The 18,844-nt window shown below is 46.5% G+C and overlaps 1 protein-coding gene across 3 annotated transcripts in view; it reads left to right on the top strand.

Moving 5' to 3' along the window:
- The window catches only part of slc4a11 (solute carrier family 4 member 11), a 50,491-nt gene that overhangs the window by 22,476 nt on the left and 9,171 nt on the right, over positions 1 to 18,844 (top strand). For all 3 annotated transcript variants that reach the window (XM_042343764.1, XM_042343770.1, XM_042343767.1), the window contains 11 exons: positions 2,199 to 2,242; positions 3,142 to 3,367; positions 4,651 to 4,732; positions 7,758 to 7,881; positions 8,815 to 9,024; positions 12,439 to 12,523; positions 15,175 to 15,300; positions 16,447 to 16,560; positions 16,971 to 17,103; positions 17,927 to 18,000; positions 18,296 to 18,494. In XM_042343764.1, the coding sequence (XP_042199698.1) occupies positions 2,199 to 2,242; positions 3,142 to 3,367; positions 4,651 to 4,732; positions 7,758 to 7,881; positions 8,815 to 9,024; positions 12,439 to 12,523; positions 15,175 to 15,300; positions 16,447 to 16,560; positions 16,971 to 17,103; positions 17,927 to 18,000; positions 18,296 to 18,494 (1,417 nt within the window). The remainder of the gene's footprint in view (positions 1 to 2,198; positions 2,243 to 3,141; positions 3,368 to 4,650; positions 4,733 to 7,757; positions 7,882 to 8,814; positions 9,025 to 12,438; positions 12,524 to 15,174; positions 15,301 to 16,446; positions 16,561 to 16,970; positions 17,104 to 17,926; positions 18,001 to 18,295; positions 18,495 to 18,844) is intronic.

Below are 18,844 nucleotides of genomic sequence, written 5' to 3' on the forward strand. Positions count from 1 at the left end.
GATATGGCTCCTTATCATGTTGTTGAGATGTCTCAAAGCGCTTCACAGAATATACTGTAAAGTGAATTGACTGTCTGTTTTGTGGGTGAAATATAATTAAATACGATAAATAAATAATAATCTTTCCTTCTTTAGAAGACAGAAAGGAATTGCTGCCAAGTGTAGTGACTGTGTATTCTTTAGCCACCCGCAGCAGCCAATTTGCTCTCAGCAAATGTCCTACAAACGGATGAGATGAGCAACTATTTTTGTTTATCCAGGGGATGGTTGACCAGGACACCGGGGTAGGGAGACTCCTCTTTACAAGTAGTTTAATGGGATCTTTAAAGTCCACCTAAACAGGCAGAATGACCTCGGTTTTACGCCTTATCTGAAGGACGGCCTCTGTGTGCTCTGACACTACAGCATAATGCCCTCTCACCTCCAGCATTTGCTTAAGACTATTAGAAAAAGAGAAGGAAGTTTCTCTCTCCCATTGGCCAGGCTAACAAATCCCCCAGATGAAAAACCGGTCACTCAATTAATGGGTATTTGCGGGATGTGGCTGTGTGCAAATTAACTGCCAGTTTCACCCACAAATACAATTACTCTCCAATAAAATCCCACAAAGTGCTTTGAGAGATCATCCTGAAGTGATAAGGCAATGTGCCAAATGCAAGAATTTGCTTTTCAAAATCTGCTTTAAAAAAAAACTACGCTTTTCGACTATGCCTACTGGCAATTCTTTTCCCCCCCGTCACCCCCTCACCCGTGTTAAGTGCTCCCAAGACGTCACTCTGTGTGAAGGGTTCTGTGTGAACACAAGGTGTTGCTCTGAATTATTTCTGTGTTGGGACGGTCGAGATTTTAAGTCGTTTGGAATGACAGAGCTTCTCAGGTGAAATCCTGTCTTGGGAGCATTACTATTTTACTAGGGGTAAACTAGTTACACAGTAATGCTGTCAAGCATTTAGAAGCTATAATAGCTTAGCAACAGAGTGACGTAGTAACGCTTTTTATTTAGACCATTGGTCTACCTCGCCGCCTCCCCAAGTAGCTCTTGCTGTCCTAGCACTTTGCTCCACATGCTTTTTGCTGTTTGTTTCAATGAAAAAAAATCTCCCTCATTTCCTCCTCCTCCTATTTCTATTAGTGAGCGTGTAAACGCTGAGCAGGGTGCCCGACAAGGTACAGTGGAGCTCAGTTGTAATGGTTGGGAACCCAACCCAGCTCTCTCCTAAAACAAAACTTCTGGGTCACCCGGTCACTGCCGCTGTCCTTTCCTGTACTTGTATAAGGCATGCATTTTATTGCAATGAATGGTGTCCATGTGGAGTCCCCTGGGTTAGTGGTTAGCGCTCTTGCCTCGCAAATGAGAGGACCCAGGTTCGATTTTTGGGCAGGACGAAGCCTTAGACAAGTTTCCTTACACCACATGCCTCGGTTTAGGTCAGAACTCGGTTGTTAGTCGATTGGTGGATTGCTTTCCGGGGGTAATAATCCCTCAGAAAAAAATGTGGTCATTCAATCCACGACTGTTTGTGCGATGTAGCTGTGTGCAATTGGCTGCCGCATTTTGCTCACAAAATATAATAGTAACAACAAGATTACATTTGTATAGCGCCTTTTACGTCGGGAGGACGTCCCAAGGCGCTGGACAGAGTACAGCATTTCAGACCCAAATTATTATATATAATAATAATCCTTGCACTTGAAATAGCTCTTTATCACATGATTCAGACGTCTCAAAAGTGTGGAGTAAGGAAACTTGCCTCAGATCTCACCCTGCCTGGGAATCAAACCCGGGTCCTCTTGTTTCCGAGGTGATTGCTTTATCAACTACGCTATATGACTCCCAAGAAAATACACAGTGAATTCACTTTACATTGTATCCTGTGAAGCACTCTGAGAGGTCTAAACGACATAATAAGGCGCTACATTATTATTATATTATTATGGTGCAGCCGCATTATAACCAAATTTGCTCTGCAAAGAAGAGCATGATAATGGGGCCCCACTGTGGAAAGTCGGTACATGTATATGGCACACTGAAATGCTAGGTAAACAGAGGTGTGCGGAGTAAGGAGAATTGAATTGAACCCTGGTCCTCTCGCTTGTGATGTGAGCATGCACTACACTGCAGGACTCTGCATGGATGTGACACTCCATTTGAACTGCAGTGGCATTTTAACATCGCTTTCATATCTCTTCACTTCCAGGAGAAAACAACTCAGGATCTGTGCTTATACACACATCAAGAAAGGTAAGCGGCACATTGTAACTTTATTGTTTACCCCCACCCTCATCCCTTAAAACCCTTATTTCCCCTGTGTGCGTGCGCGCTCACTCACTCAATCAATCGAGCATGTTAACTGCTGTGCTCGATTCAAAAGGTGGTGGGTTTAAGCCCCACCTCGGAAACTTTGAGTTCACAGTCTGGACTGACGCTACAGTTCGGTGCTGGAGGATCTCCACATTATCTGAGGTGCTGTCCTTCGGATGAGACGTTGAACCCAGATCCCGTCTGTGCTTGTTCAGGTGGACTTCGTGGACTTCCTCCCAAGATTCCGCAGCGCCATTGGGAAAAAAATAAGGAAATTTATCTCTCCCGGTGTTCTGGCATTCACCTACAAAACAATCACTCCACTTTACAGTAAATCTCGTGAAGTACTTTGAGACACCCTCCTGGTGTGAAAGGTGCTATGACAAATGCGAGGATTATTATTACATTTTATTTCATTAACATTATTTTTTCTGTGTTTATTGAATTAGCATAACTTTATTATCTTATTATTATGTTACTTCAGTTTAAATCACTCCGTAGAGGGGTCTCAATGATGTTAGAAGGCACTATATCAGATGTTGCAGCGATGATGATAGGAATTATGTTAGTTTCTCCCATTTTACAGCATATTCTGTGAAGCTCTTTGAGACGTCTTGAACACGATAGGGCTCTGTATCAAAGATGCATTGCCACGTACTTATATTATTATATTTCCACATAGTTATCTTTATTATTATTATTAACCCTCTCTGCTCTGTTTGCCTGCTCACCTCTTCCCGTCCCCCCATTGTCCCACTCTTTCCCTGCAACCGGCTCTAACTCTCCCCCTTCCACACCAACCCCCACCTCTCTCTCTCATCCCTCCCCTCCCCCCACAGTACCTGAAGCTGAAGAACTTTGGGGAGGAAGTGCGAGCTCACCTGGACCTGGATGGATTCCTGATGGGGACGGGGGTGATGTTGGACACGGCAGCCCCCTCCCTGGACCAGGTCCTGAGTGAGATGCTCACCCAGACCACCACTGAGAGCTCGAAGCCTGGCTCCGACTGTGACCAGCTCCTGGCAGCTCTCTTCACCGACTCAGAGGCCGTGCAGGACGGCAATGGTATGGGCTCTGGCGGGGTGGGGGGTGGGGAAGGCAGGGGAGTGGGAGGAACCTAATTGTTAGTCGATTAGCAAATTGCTTTCCAAGAGTAATAATCCCTCCAAAACAAGCAAACAAACAAAAAATGTGAACACACAATCTACGACTGTTTGTGGGACACTGCTGTGCATAATTGGCTGCCATGTTTCACCCACAAAATACACGGTCAATCCACTTTACAGTATATCCTGTGAAGCGCTTTAAGACGTCTCAACAACATGATGAGGCCCTATGTCAAGTGCAAGGATTATTATTATTATTTGTTTCTTTGGGAGTTTTGGGGGGTTTTGTTCCTGATGCAGAAACCTATCGTGCTTAAGAGAATCGAATGCCTTAGCATGTCCTTCCAGCATGAGAGACGCTTCATAATTGTTAACAGATTGAGAGTTCCACATGTGTATGCCAGTGACACATGGATATTTCGCTCTTTCTGGAATGGATGTGCTCTCTCTCTCTCACGCGCAATCTCTTCCTGGTAGGGATGCACCTTGCTTATCTAATCCCAGAGAATCGTAGGCACAGGTTGGCAAGAGCCAAAGCTTTGGGATTCCAGAGTGTGTGTTGGGGTAACTCCTGGAGTCTAAAACCGCAGAGCTTGCCAATGATACTGCTGTCTGGCAAGCTTTCCCGCCACTTGTCCAGCTAGGACCACCCTATCCATTACGGCTTTGGCTTGCAGTGTTTTCAGGAGCTGAGTGCGATGACTCCCAGCCCCCAGTGACTGGTTTGCCCTTCCAAGTACTGCTGATGAGCCAGACTGTGCTGTGATGTTATCAGCAGTGGCCTGGAATACTGCCTGGCTCAGGATCTGGACTAGAGACTGCTACAGAGAGCTGGCTCAATTCCGGCACTCCATTGCCAGGCATGCCACCTTCGAGCCAATTCAGGAGGATTAACAGGAGCTGAGTGGGGAGAATTCCAACAACTTGCATTTATGCAGCACCTTTCATGTCGGGCGGCATCTTGGAATGCTGAACTGGCGTCCTGCTTGTCCCTCGTCCCCTCCACTCCACCATCAGTGGCTGTGCTTTGGAACTCTCTCCCACAATCCCTCCACCTTGCCCCCTCATTCCCCTATTTCAGATCATGACTGAAGGCCATCCTCTTCGATCGTGCTTATGGTCACCTTCCCCCGGCTCGGCATCAGGTTCCATCACCGTTCAGCGCTCCAAGATGCTATCATGTGTGAACAGCGCTATGTTATTGTTGTTAACCAATAATACAAGTGTGTTGTGTTGTCCCAGTGCACCTTCTGTCAGACACTATTCAAGGAGTCTCCGCTACACCTACAGGCATCCAGTACCAGCAGTCCTGGATCTGCCTTACGTGAGTTTCAATGTCTCTTTCCATAAGTTGGGAGTCCTGGAGTCCTGTAGCATATTGGTTAGAGCATTCGCCTCCAAGCGAGAGGACCTGGGTTCAATTCCCAGGCAGGAAGAAACATTAGACACATTTCCTTACTCCACACACCTAGCAGTAAGTAGAAACATGTTTGTTAGTTGATTTGCAGATCGCTTTCCCTCAAAAAATATATAACAATTTGGTCGCTCAAACCCCGACTGTTTGTGGGACACTGATGTGCTGCATTTTGCCCACAAAACACATAGTCAATTCACTTTACAGTATATTCTGTGAAGTGCTTTGAGATGTCGAAGATGTGATAAGGCACTATATCAAATGCAAGGATTATTATTATTATTTTGGTGCTTCAACATAGTGTTGCATTGTCGGAGATGCCGTTCTTTGTAAATATGTAATATCTCTGGCCACCGTGTTCACACTGAATTTAACAGCGTATTTTTTTGAGCACTCACTTACCATGTACAGCTTGCACTTATACAGCACCTCTCAACTAAGATGAACGTCTCAAAGCTCTTAAGAGATTTGATAGTGGTTCACTTGGTGGCTGTTTGAAGGATGTTGGTGTGAGCAGATTGGCTTCTGCATTCTCCCACAAAACGCATAGTCACTCCACTTTACAGTATATCCTGTGAAGCGCTTTAGGATGTCATCCTGACGTGAAAGGCGCTGAACCAAATGTAAGGGTTATTATGATTATTAAATCAAAGTACCCTCCAGACTTGACTATGCTAATTCCCTGTTCGCCAGACTTCCTGACTCTTCCCTCCACAATTCAGAACTAAGCTCCGTGAGCTGATCACCCCCATGCTTGCCCAGCTCCACTGGCTCCCCGTCCCCCAGAGGATCGAGTTCAAGATCCTCGGCATCATTTTCAAAGCACCTTACTGCCTCTGCGACCTGCTAAAATTTTACCAACATGTTCACTCTCTCCACTCGGCGGGCACTACCCTGCTCCATACTTCAGCCTTTCTACCCCATCCTCTGGAACTCCATCCCAGAGCCACTCCGCCTGATTCCCTCCCTTGCCTCCTTCAAGGTTTGTCTCAGAACCAGTCTGTTAGTCTGTGCCTTTGTCATCCTCCCACTCCCAACCCCACCCCCTTGCCCTTGACTCGGGTGCAAACTCTTGACTGTCCAGTGCCTTGGGACGTCCTCCCGATGTGAAAAGCGCTATATACATACAATTTGTTGTTGTTGTCTGTGCCTGTTCAGGTGGATGTTAAAGATCCCACAGTGCTATTTGAAAAGACAACAAAATTTCTCCTGGTGTTCTGCACAATTATCCCCAGATAAAATTGGTCAACAACGACAACAATATTATGTTTGTATAGCACCTTTCACAAAGTCATTCAATGGCTGTTTGTGGGACATTGCTGTGTGCAAATTGGCTGCTGTGTTTGCCTACAAAATACACAGTTACTACACTCGACGTGAAAAGTGCTATATCAAACGTAAGGATTATTTTCTGTTCTAGAGGGAAAGAGCCCCAGTTTCCCAATCTCCCCATAAATAAATCAAATTAAATTTGTCCTCATAAGTATAACCTTGTTCTCTGCAGTGGTCTACAAAGACAAACTCCATCCATGTGACAATTGTAACCGCAGATCTCATTTTTCACCCCCTCCCATTTATGCCACATTGGTTGTTTAACCAGCACTGTGAGGTTGGGTGCTGGGCATTGTATAAACGTAAGCCACTGTCCAGCCTGACACTCTAGTTCAGTGCTGGGGGGAGTTACATTATTTTTAAGATTTATTATACTCGGTGGTGGAGCTGAAATCCTAGTCTACAATTTTACGGCAACAATAACTTGCATTTATATAGCGCTTTTCATGTCAGGGGAATGTCCCAAGGTGTTGGACAGTCAAGGGATTGCACCTGAGCTGCGGGCTGGAGTTGAGGGGGGAGGGGTCGGGAGAGGGAAGATGACCAAAGGTGTGGTCGAACAGGAAGGTCTTGAGATGGTCCTTGAAGGAGGCATGGGAAGAGGCAAGGTGGAGGGGCTCCAGGATTGAGTTCCAGAGGGTGGGGGCAGAAAGGATAAAAGCCTGACTGCCAATGCTGGAGCGAGTAGAGCAAGGGACGTGGAGCAGGCCAGGATTTGGAGGGATTTGAAGTTGGACATGAGGATCTTGAATTCGATCGATCCATTGGAGATGATGATCATAACCCGGGTGAGAGGGGAGAGGTTCTCCTTGTTAAGGATCTTTTAACCTCAACATTAACTTGACACTTGGGGAGAATGGTCTTCCATTCAGATCAACCAACCTGGAGCCTCATTCCTTTTCATTCACCCAAGGTCACGCTAACTAGGTGACTATCCAAACCAAACCTCCCCTAGCTCTTTGATTCGCATATGGAGGCACTTACTTAGTAAATGTATTTTTTTTACATTTACAGAGATTTTTGGGAACAATGTAGGCATTGAGCACAAAGAGACATCTGTTTGGCATATTCTCTTTCTTTTTCTCACACACACACATACATATATACACACACACATACAATTTCTTCTCTCTGTTTCTAGACAACCCAAATCCTCACTTAATGTGGGTTTTTTTTCCCCCTCCCTTTTTTTTGTCAAAAGTATTTTGTTGATTTGTTTTCCCACAAGGAGAAATTGATGATAATAAAGGCATCCTTGCATTTGATAGAGCGCCTTATCCCGTGGTTGAAATATCTCAAAGACAAACAACCTTCCGTTTTTGAATAACGTCACAGGATCTTTAACTTCTGCTTGGTTTAACATCTCATCTGTAGGACGGCGCATCCGACAATGCAAACCCCCAAACCCCCGCCCCCCCCAGCACTGCACTGGAGCCTCAGCCTGGACTGCTCAAAATCCCCACGTGGGGCTTTGTGGGAAGCACTCTAACCTCTGTGTCAGCAGGTTGTGGGTTCAAGCCACACGTTGGGGACTTTGAGCTCACAGTGACATGAAAAGGCACTGTATCAAATTGTTATTTATCGACACCTTCTTTTAAAATAGATCTACAGTGGCAACGATTCGGAGAAGTCGCGTGTGTATAAGCCGCTTAGAAAGGCCTCAGAACTGGGGTGAGAACTGCTGTGAAGTGCGGTTTGTGATATTGATCCTAACTCCAGCCAAAACGGTAATTTTCATGGCTGAAGGTGTTACTGCTCTGAACGTCGCTCTCTCCTTCTCTCACTCTCCCTCTCCCTCTCACTCTCTCCCTTTCCACCTCTTTGCTTCCCCCCCCCACACACAGCTCAGAGATGGGGAAACCCACGTGAGAGCGTGAGAAATCGGGTGGGTTTGCAAAATTGTCTTTAGGTCGAGGGTGTTGGGAATGTGGTACTCTGTGTGGTTAAGGCAGCGTCCTTCAATTAATTTCAAAGGGGAATAAATGCTTGAAACAAGGTGGGGAGGGGGTATTATGAATGGGTGCAGCGAGGGTTGGGGAGGAGGGAGGTGACCAGAAATTGGAATTAGACTGGGTGGCTCAGAAAGTCAATAACCTCACTGGTTTTCTCGAATTTCCTTTTGTCTTTTTTCTGCGCTGTAGCGTTATCACAATGGAGAGACGGTTAGACAAACCGGGGGCTCTTCAGTATCGAGGCAAGGTGTCACAGAGAGGTGTACAATTCCCATTGAGAAAGTTAAACCCAGAACAATGCATTTGAATGCACCCGTAGAGCAGAACAAGAGCACGCAGGTTTAGAGTTGCGAAGGGGGCAATTTCAGGACAGACACAACAGCTTGCATTTATATAGCGCCCTTCATGCAGTGTAGTCCCAGAGCGCTTAACCAGGAAGTGTTTCCATAAAAGGTATTTAACAAGTGAAACAGCTGCCAGGAAAGGTGGTTGAGGCCAGGACACTGGGACACATTTAAGAAATGGCTTGATGCTGTGATGGGAGTGGGGAGGGAACAGGAGGTAGGGTGGATGTATTGGAAGGGTGAGATCAGAGGAGCGAGGGAGGGGTTGGGGTCATTGACTCTTCCTGGCTTTGTTGTTCACACATTTCTTTCTTCATCCCTCGTCCCCCCTCCCCCACTACGACCACCACCGCCGCAAGTGCAGAAGACGACAAAAACTTCGAGCGAGGTTGGGAGAACCTTCGCCACCATGTTTTCTGACATCAACTTCCGTCAAAAGCTTCTGGAAGCGAAGACGGAAGAGGAGTTTAAAGAGGCCCTGCTCCTGCAGAGACACCTGCTCACAGTCATCCACACGGAACCGGGCATCAAAGAAAAGAAGAGTCTCAAAGAGGAGGAGGAGAAAACTCCACAGGTAACAGAGCAGCGTCCTTTACTCCGGCGCTGGATTCAGTCCATGCCTAGTACAGGAACTCCAACCGGTCATTCGTCACTAAGTGGCGAGGTCACATATGATCAAAAAAAACAAGAGGCAGGAGCAATAGAACTGTGTCGTTATTCAATCAAATTGAAAACGTCCTGCGGAGTAGTGGTTAGTTTGCTCGCCTCGAAAATCCACTTTATAATATAAAGTGAAGCACTTTGAGACGTCTCAATGACGTGAAACAATGCTATATCAAATACAAGGACTATAATTATTATTGTTATAAACAAAGCCAGGTGCACAAAGTATTTCATGCATCTGGAAATAAAAAAAGATATAGACTTTAATGTTAAACTGCCGAAAGTATTGCTCTTGCGTGTTGTTTTTATTGAGCTAGCCAGCTAGAGACGATCGACCGATTGGAGACTCCTGGTCTAGAAGCCATCAGCTTGGCTCAGTTGGTCATGTTTTCACCCCTGAGTCAGAATGTTGTGGGTCCAAACCCCCACATCAGGACTTTGAATTCTCATCATCTAGGCTGACGCTGCAATACAGTGTTGTGTGAGAGGGGGTGTGGGCTGCATTGTCGAAGATGCTGACCTTCAGATGAGACGTGAAACCAAGGTCCCATCTGCCTGTTCAGGTGGATGTTAAACTGTTATGTTCCTACAGCAGCAAAGTCCCACAAACAGCCATGAAGTGAGCAAGCAATTTTATCCGGGGGATTTTCAGCCAGGATACCCGGAGACAGAAACTCCTTCCTTTTTTCAAATACGTAGCTCTGTTGGATATTTAACATCCACCTGAACAGGCAGATAGGATCTTGGTTTAACGTGTGATATAAAAGACGGCACCTCCGACAATACAGCATTTTTCTCCCTCACCCCCCAGCACAACATTGTAGTATCAGCTGGACTGTATGAGCTCAAAGCCCTGACGTGGGGTTTGAACCCACAAACTTCTGACTCTGAGGCGAGAACACTACCCAGTGGCCTTAGTTTGCGTGTTGGCTTAAAATGTTCCTCTTGCTTCTCCCTCTATCTGATCTGTGGACTCCAACCTCCACCCCGCAACCCACCACCGAGAACCCAGCTGCCCCTGCAGATCTGGGTGGTACTGTTTCCCATTCCCTTAACTCCAGGTTAAAGACAAGTCAAAGTGCTTTGCGCATCAGCAGTTAATATCAACTCATCAAAACTTCACCAAGTAAGCAATAACTTACCAATTGCATTGCTGGCATATGGTTGAACTGCAAAAATGCTGCTGACTGCCAGTGAGGATATTTCTTTTGCACCTTCAGTCATGCTGACTGTCATTTTCATACCAAATATTTGACTTTGACAGGTGCCCTCAGGCTGCTTCCCATGGTCCTAGCCTTAAGCCCTGTTTAGGTGGGGAGGGGTGGAGATTGTGAAATGGGAGGCAATGATAGGTGGGGAGTTTGACTGGAGCTGCGTAACTTTTGCACTGTAAGGCAGGTGTGCTAAGGCAGGGGGCAGGAAGCCCAGAGAGTGCTTGAAACCCCACTTATCCCCCCCCCCGCCCACTCCCCCGGTAGATAATCATGAGTTGGCCCTTAATATTGAAGTTCCCCCCTGCCCCCATGGTGAAAACATTCACTATTAATTTGGAAGCCAATCCAGCCTCCACATTAAGACTTGAATCTAAAGGTTTCCACAGTTTTGTGGGGAGGAATGGAGGGAGCAGTTTCCGATGGCAATATTAAATGAAGGATTCTGGACTAAAAATTGTCAATTTTCACCTTATTTTTGTGATTAAACTACTGGAATTCTTTGGAATAATTAAAGGTGAAATGGTTTATATGACCTTGTTAAATGATTCATATGACCTCGTAAAGTTTACATGGTCATCTGGACCTGGAAGGGAAATTAGCCTCCAAAAGACTTGGATTAAACGTCTGTTGTGTGGAAGAATTTTATGTTCTGGTTTTTATTCAAGAGAAAAATATCTTTTTTTTCTCCTCTCTTTTTCTCTCTCTGCCAATATTGTGTGCCAGCTTGGCTCAGGCAGTTGCACAGAAACATAAGAATAGGAGGAAGCCATTCAGTCCCTCAAGCCTATTCCTCCATTCTATTAGATCATGGCTGATCTATACCTGAACTCCATTTATCTGCCTTTGCTCCATATCCCTTTATGCACTGACCTAACAAAAATCTATTCACCTCAGTTTTGAAAATGTGAATGGATCCAGCACCCACAGCCTTTTGGAGAAAGTAGCAGTCTTCTCTCGAGTTAGGTTGGGGGTTCAAGCTCCTATATCAGAACTTTTCATGCAAAACACTTTAAACTAAATCCTGTGAATCGCTTTCATATGTCTTCCTGATGTGAAAGGCACTGTATCAAATATAAGTTTTTTTGAAAAATATATCTACGTGCATTTATTTATATCATATCGAAACGTCTTGAAGGGTTTCACAGGATACGAGTTCATGATATATTTGAGCTCACAGTCGAGGCCGCTCGACAGAAATTTACGGCCAGAGGAAGGCTGTTCGGTCCATCATTTCAGTGCCGGCTCTTTTAAGAGCAATCCTTTCACTTCCATTTACAACACTCCTCGGAGGTGCTGTCCTTTGGATGAGATATTAAACCTAGACATTGAACCAACTGTGCCTGTTCAGGTTGTGTCCTGTAGCGGAGTGGTTAGAGTACTCGCCTCGCAAATGAGAGGACCTGGATTTGATTCCTGGCAGGGTGAAATGTTGGGCGAGTTTCCTTATTCCACAGGCCTCTGTTTACCCAGCAGTAAGTAAGTTTCGCCCACAAAATATACAGTCAATTCACTTTACAGCATATTGTGTGAAGCGTTTTGAGACGTCTCAACAATGTGATAAGGCGCTATATCAAGTGCAAAGATTATTATTACATGAAAGATCCAGCAGCACTGCTTGAAAATCCCTGAGAAGCAGAGTTTTTCCTGGTTTCCTGGCCACTGATTTCTCCCCTTAATAAAAAGGCTCATTCACTTCACACTCAGGATGAGCTTACAGACAAGTTGACATCTCCGGCAGTCGATAAGGTTTTTTTATTTTAACTCGTCTCCGGTTGCGGTGGTTGTTCTGTTGTTAGCAACTGAGTTGCAGTCTTTATTCGGTGGACTCTGGCCTGCTCCATGTGTCCTGTCCTGCCCGCTCCATCATCGGTGGTCAGGCCTTCAACCTCTCTGCCCCACTCTCCGCCTCGACCCCTCCCTTTCCTCCTTCAATGCCCCTCTCAAAACCTTCGGTCACCCTCCTACCCCCAGCCTCCCTGCCATCCACACCTCCTGATGCCAACTCCTAGTTCGGGTGCGAATCCTGCCTGTCCAGGGCTTTGAGTCGTCATCCTGACGTGAAAGGTGATATACAAATGTAATTTGTTATTGTTGTTGTTGTTGTTCTCTAGCTTGTGGACTTTGTGCGTATTGGGCGGGGTATGGCGGACGACATGCTTCGCCGGCTCCCTTTGTACCTCTCTGATTACACGGATGGTGAGTGCTGTTTTTTTTTCCTGATTGGCAGGTTGTCTGACTCACGCGGAAACCCATCGCTGTGCTTGATAGTCTCCAAATCAGCCAGAGTTCTAGATACCTGTGTCGCCTACGCTTTGGAAATTGGACTGTGTCGTGCACACTCGCTCCCCCCCCCGGCGTGATCATGGTGTCCAGTGGTGTTGTGTGGAGTCCCGTAGGGTAGTGGTTAGCATGCTTCACTGCGAGGAGATGCTGGATTTCCTTGAATCCAAGATCAAGGGAATTTGCTCCGCGGTCACTTCTCCTCCAACATCCACCAACCCCCCACCCCCTCACTCCCACACTCCGACTGCTACCCATCCTCCCCTACTCACTTTTGTACCCGTTTCCCCACCCTCTGTCACCAAACTCATCCTATCCCTGAAACCAACCACCTGCTCCCTTGACCCCATCCCCACTCCACTCCTTATCTCCCAGCTCCACTTTCTTGCCCCACATATCACCGACATCGTCAACCTGTCCCTCTCCTCTGGCTCTGTCCCCATTCCCTTAAAAACTGCCACCATCACGCCCACCCTGAAAAAACCCTCCCTTGATGCGTCGCAGCTATCAAGCTACCGGCCCATCTCCAACCTCCCCTTTCTCTCCAAGGTCCTGGAAAGAGTTGTCGCCTCCCAACTGCGCTCTTTCCTTTCCACCCATTCACTTTTCGAACCCCTTCAGTCAGGTTTCCGTGCTGCCCATAGCACAGAAACTGCCCTGGTCAAGGTCACCAATGATATCCTGACCATCTGTGACCAGGGCTCCCTCTGCCTCCTCGTCCTCCTCGACCTATCGGCAGCATTCGATACGGTCGACCACGCTATCCTACTCCACCGCTTGTCCTCCCACCTCAACCTTCAAGGCACTGTCCTTGAGTGGTTTAGGTCGTACCTTTCTCACCGTCTTCACTTTGTCTCAACAAATGGCTTCTCCTCCACCCCCCGCACTGTCTCATGTGGTGTCCCTCAGGGCTCTGTCCTCGGTCCCCTCCTCTTCACCCTCTATATGCTCCCCCTCGGTGACATCATCCGCAGACATGGAGTTAACTTCCACATGTATGCGGATGACACCCAACTCTACCTTTCCTCCTCTACTCTCAACTCCACGACCACCGATGTCCTGACAGCTGCCTGTCCGACATCGAGTCCTGGACGAGAGACAACTTTCTTCAGCTCAACGTGCGAAAAACCGAGGCCCTCCTGATTGGCTCACGTCAGCGCCTCCGCACCTCAGGCGCTGACACCATCAGCATCCAAGGCTGCACTCTCCACCTCTCAAAGCCAGTCAGGAACCTCGGGGTTTTGTTCGACCCTGAGCTGTCCTTTCTCCCTCACATCCGCACCACAACTGGCACCGCCTTCCATCACCTCCGGAACATCGCCAGACTACGGCACTACCTCACCCCTCACGCTGCTGAAACCCTGGTCCACGCCTTTGTCACCTCAAGGCTGGACTATGGGAACTCTCTCCTCGCCGGCCTTCCCGCCACCTCCCTCCACAAGCTGCAGGTCATTCAGAACTCTGCAGCTCGTGTACTGTCCCGCACCAGGCTTCGGGACCACATCACTCCCACCCTCGCTCGCCTCCACTGGCTCCCCATCCCCCAGAGGATTGATTTCAAGATCCTCATCCTCACCTACAAGGCCATTCACGGCCTTGCTCCCTCCTACCTCTCAGACCTACTATCCCCCTACCTACCTGCCCGTACCCTCCGTTCCTCCGGCTCCGGTCTGCTCCACGTCCCCCGCCCCAATCGCCCTACCATCGGTGGTCGGGCCTTCAGCCTCTCAGCCCCCAGGCTCTGGAACTCCATCCCCCAGTGCCTTCGCCGCCTCCTCCCTCTCCTCCTTCAAGGCCGGTCTCAAAACCTTTCTCTTTGACCGAGCCTTCAGCTCCCCTCTCGACTCTCTTCCCCTGCTCGGGTCCTGACCCAACTGTGCAGCGCCTTGGGACGTCCTCCTGACGTGAAAGGCGCTTTATAAAGGGAATCTTGTTGTTGTTGTTGTTGTTGCTTGGCTTGCAAGCGATAGGAGCCGAGTTCGATTCCCGGGCTGGGCGAAACCTTAGGCAAGTTTCTTTACTCCACACGCCTCTACTTACTAGCAATAAGTAGGAACCTGGTTGTTGGACAATTAGCGGATCACTTTCCAGGGGAAATAATCCCTTCGAAAAAACAATTGGTTACTCAACCCATGACTGTTTATGGGACACTGCTGTGCACAATTATCTGCTGCATTTCGCCCACAAAATATACAGTCAATTCACTTTACAGTTTATTCTGTGAAGTGTTTTAAGACATCTCAATGACATGATAGGGCACTATATCAAATGCAAGGATTATTATTATTATGTGGTTTTAGAATAACAAGGGGAACTGACCTGCTTTATAGTGGATCACACCTCTCTTATCTACAAAATAGGAGGTGGGCGGAAGAGAAAAAGCCAATGATTACCTCCCTCCTTCTCCCTTACTGGGTGTACAACCCCACCACAGCGAAATGCACTAAGATGTGGCATACGTGAAGGACGTATATAAAAATCAGCTGGAAGCACTCTCTCCTTTGAGACGTCCTCCTGATGTGAAAGGCGCTGTATCAAATGTAAGGATTATAACTGTCTGATTGTAGGTATCATCGGGAGCAATAAAGCCATTCGCAAGATCATCACCACCATCCTGTTTCTCTACTGTATCTGTTTGCTACCGACAATAGCTTTTGGAACCTTAAATGATGAGAACACCAGAGGGGCGATCGGTAAGATATTAAACACTTGTCGTCTTCTTCTGACCCAAATTTTCACTTGTTAAGTTCTCACTTGAAATAGCCGAGCTCACACCGTCCAGCCTGACGCTCCAGTGGGAACGCTGCATTGTCTGAGGTGCCATCCTTCGTGAAACCGAGACCCTGTCTGTGCCTGTTCAGGTGGATGTAAAAGATCCTATCGTGCTATTTGAAAAGAGAAGAGAGCTTATCTTTCCAGGTGTCCTGGCCGACAATTCCTCAAATAAAACTGGTCATTCACTTCACGACTGTTTGTGGGATGTTGCTGTGAGCGAATTTGCTGCCACGTTCAAAATACAGTCACTACACTTTAAAATAAAATCCCGTGAAGCACTTGTCAGGTGTTTCAGTGTTAAAGATGCTACATCAAATGCAAGGATATTATTATAATAAACACTGGTTATTTTTCACCAAAACTCATGAGAATAAATAACAATAGCTCTGAATCCCACTAAATACATGAAATATGAACTTTCCAATAATAGTATGTTGTTAATAATAATCCTTGCATTTTTCACGTCTCAAAGAGCGTCACAGGGATTTTATGGGGTAGATGCAATACCTTCTCTTCTCTGTTTTTCTCTCTTTCTTGTTCTTTCTCTCTATCTCTCCCTCTCACTTTGTACTTCTGCCTTTCTCTTTCTTGCCCACTCACATTCTCTCTTGCTTGCCTACTTCTTCTCATTCGTTCCTGCTTTAAAATTAACAACTGAAGTTTACCTAGCAGTAAGTAGGTTGTTAATCAATTGGCAGATCATTTTCTGGGGATAACCATCCCTTCAAAAAAATAATAATTTGGTCATTCAATCCACGACTGTTTGTTGGACACTGCTGTGTGCAATTGGCTGCCACGTTTTGCCCCCAAAATATAGTCAATTCACTTTACAGTATATTCTGTGAAGCGCTTTGAGATGTCTCAACGACGTGATAAGGCCGTATATCAAATGCAAGAAATATTATTGTTACTACATTCCTGCTTTAAAGTTGACCACTAAAGCAAAGAGTCTTGCTCTGCCTCTCTTCCCTGGGAGTTGGCCACGGAGCGGATGACAATGGTTCTGTGTGAGGGGAATCAGCATTCCCCAGAGACAGTCCAAACCTCCGCAATTTCATTTCCAGATGTGCAGAAAACTATTCTTGCCCAATGTATTGGCGGCATCTGCTACGCGATCTTGGCCGGCCAGCCGATGGGTATAGTATTAACAACAGCACCGCTGGCTCTCTACATCCATGGTAAGTAGACTCCAAGCTGGCTACAAGTTAACATGTTTGGCAATGGAATATCAGAGTCTCTCAACCATCTGTGTTGGTCTCTCAAAGAGTACGCAAATTGGCTACCGGGTTCACCTAGAATACCCATTCACCACATTGGGAACCGCTGTGAGGTGTCATTCTGATGTGAAAGGCTCTATGTCGAGTCCAATTATTATTTTGTTATGAAGAGAGGGGAACAGGAGAGGGGAAGACTCGTATTAAGTATAAATACCGGCACAAATTGGTTGAGCTGAACTGCCTGTTTCATATGGTTCTGTGTAATTCTAAGAATGGTGACAGATCCAAGTCCGACCATACTGTGCTGCCCTTGAGACTCGTTTTGTTATGGGAACCCTCGACCATCGACCTTCCTCTTCTCCCCTCCCCAGTAATCCGAGACATCTGCGATGACTATGAGCTAAATTTCTACGCCTTCTACGCCTGCGTGGGCCTGTGGAACAGTTTCTTTTGCGTCATCTACGGTGTCGCTAATTTAAGTTTGCTGAAATCGTTTTTCAAAAGGTAAGCAGTCTTCATTGTCAAGCTGTCTAGTCGATTGGCAGATTGCTTTTCCAGGGGTGACAGTTCGCTCAAAATAAATAAATAAATGATAATAATTTGGTCACTCTATATACGACTGTTTGTAGGAAACTGCTGTGCGCAATTGGCTACTGCGTTTCACCCACAAAATATACTTTCAGTTCAGATCCGGATTTGAGTTCCAGTGCAGTGTTGGGGGTCAGCGTCACATTGTCAGAAACAGCGTCCTTCACATGAGATGTTGAACTGAGTTTCTGTGCCCTGTTTCAGGTGGATGCTAAAAATCCTGGGGCACTATTTGAAAAGAGAATGAAGTTTCTCCTGCTGTTATCCAGGCTGACAATCCCCTAGATTTAAAAATAAATAGTCATTCACTTCAAGGCTGTTTGTGAGATGTTGGTGTGCGCAAATTGGCTGCTGGGTTCGCTTACTCAATACACGTCATGTGTCTTATCATGTCGTCGTGATGTCTCAAAGCCCTTCACAAAATATATTTTGGGGGCAAAATACAGCAGCCAATTGTGCACAGTAGTGTCCTACGAACAGTCGTGGATTGAATGACCAATTTTTTTTGAGGGGATTATTACACCCAGAAAGCGATCTGCCAATCGACTAACAACCGGGTTCCTATTTACTGCTAGGTAAACAGAGGCGTGTGGAGTAGGGAAATTTGCCTAAGATTTTGCCCTACCCGAGACTCAAACCTAGGTCCTCTCGCTTGTGACCACTACGCTGCAGGACTCCACACATACAAGTTGTTGTTGTTTGAGTTCCAGTTGAATAATGAACTCTGTCTCTCTCACAGGTCGACGGATGAAATCCTGGCCGTATTCATATCCATTGCCTTTGTGGTGGACGCTTGTAAAGGCATGGCCACAAGTAAGTTTGTAAAGAGGCTCGAAGGGATTCTGCCATGGACCTTTATGAAGCTCCCTCGTCCTGCATCCCTACACACACTTCCGCCTTCCCCCACCTCCCCCTCTCTCCCCTGTCTCCATGCACCTCTTTTTCTTGTCTGTATATAACTTTTGGGGATATACGTTACTTGTGTGTGTGCATGTGTGTGTTTGTATGTGCACATGCATGTCTGTATATAATTTAGTTTGCATTGTGTGCAAGTGGTGTGTGTCTGTGCATGTGTATGTATATAATTTTCGTTTGCGTGTGTTTTCAGTTTTCGAGGAATTTTACCACGATGGTGACTTGGTGTCACTGAATAACTCCATCTCAGATTTCAACACAAGCTTCTTGCACAACAGCTCGACCCTCGACCCGCAGACTGTGAGATGTGGGCGAGAGACAGCTGTGCTCAGCCTGATGCTGATGCTGGGAACCCTGTGGCTTGGCTACACTCTGTATCAGTTCAGGAAAAGGTACTTGTCTCAAACTCCTTCTCCTTCCCTTCCCACCCTAACCCATGTTCCTTTTCCTTTCATGGAGTCCTGTAATGTATTGGTTAGAGCACTCACCTCGCAAGCGAGCGGACTTGGGTTTGACTACAGCAGGGTGAAACCTTAGGCAAGTTTCCTTACTCCATAAGTCTCTGTTTACCTATCAGTAAGTCGGAACCTGGTTGTTAGTCGATTGGCGGATATAAAAAAATTAATAACTATTTGGTCAGTCAATTGTGGGACACCACTGCGTGCAATTGGCTGCTGCTTTTTGCCCACAAAGCATACAGTCAATTCACTTTACGGTGTATCTGTGAAGAGCTTTGAGATGT

This window comes from Callorhinchus milii, unplaced genomic scaffold, assembly GCF_018977255.1.
Source record: "Callorhinchus milii isolate IMCB2004 unplaced genomic scaffold, IMCB_Cmil_1.0 Scaffold1, whole genome shotgun sequence".
Lineage (NCBI taxonomy): Eukaryota > Metazoa > Chordata > Chondrichthyes > Chimaeriformes > Callorhinchidae > Callorhinchus > Callorhinchus milii.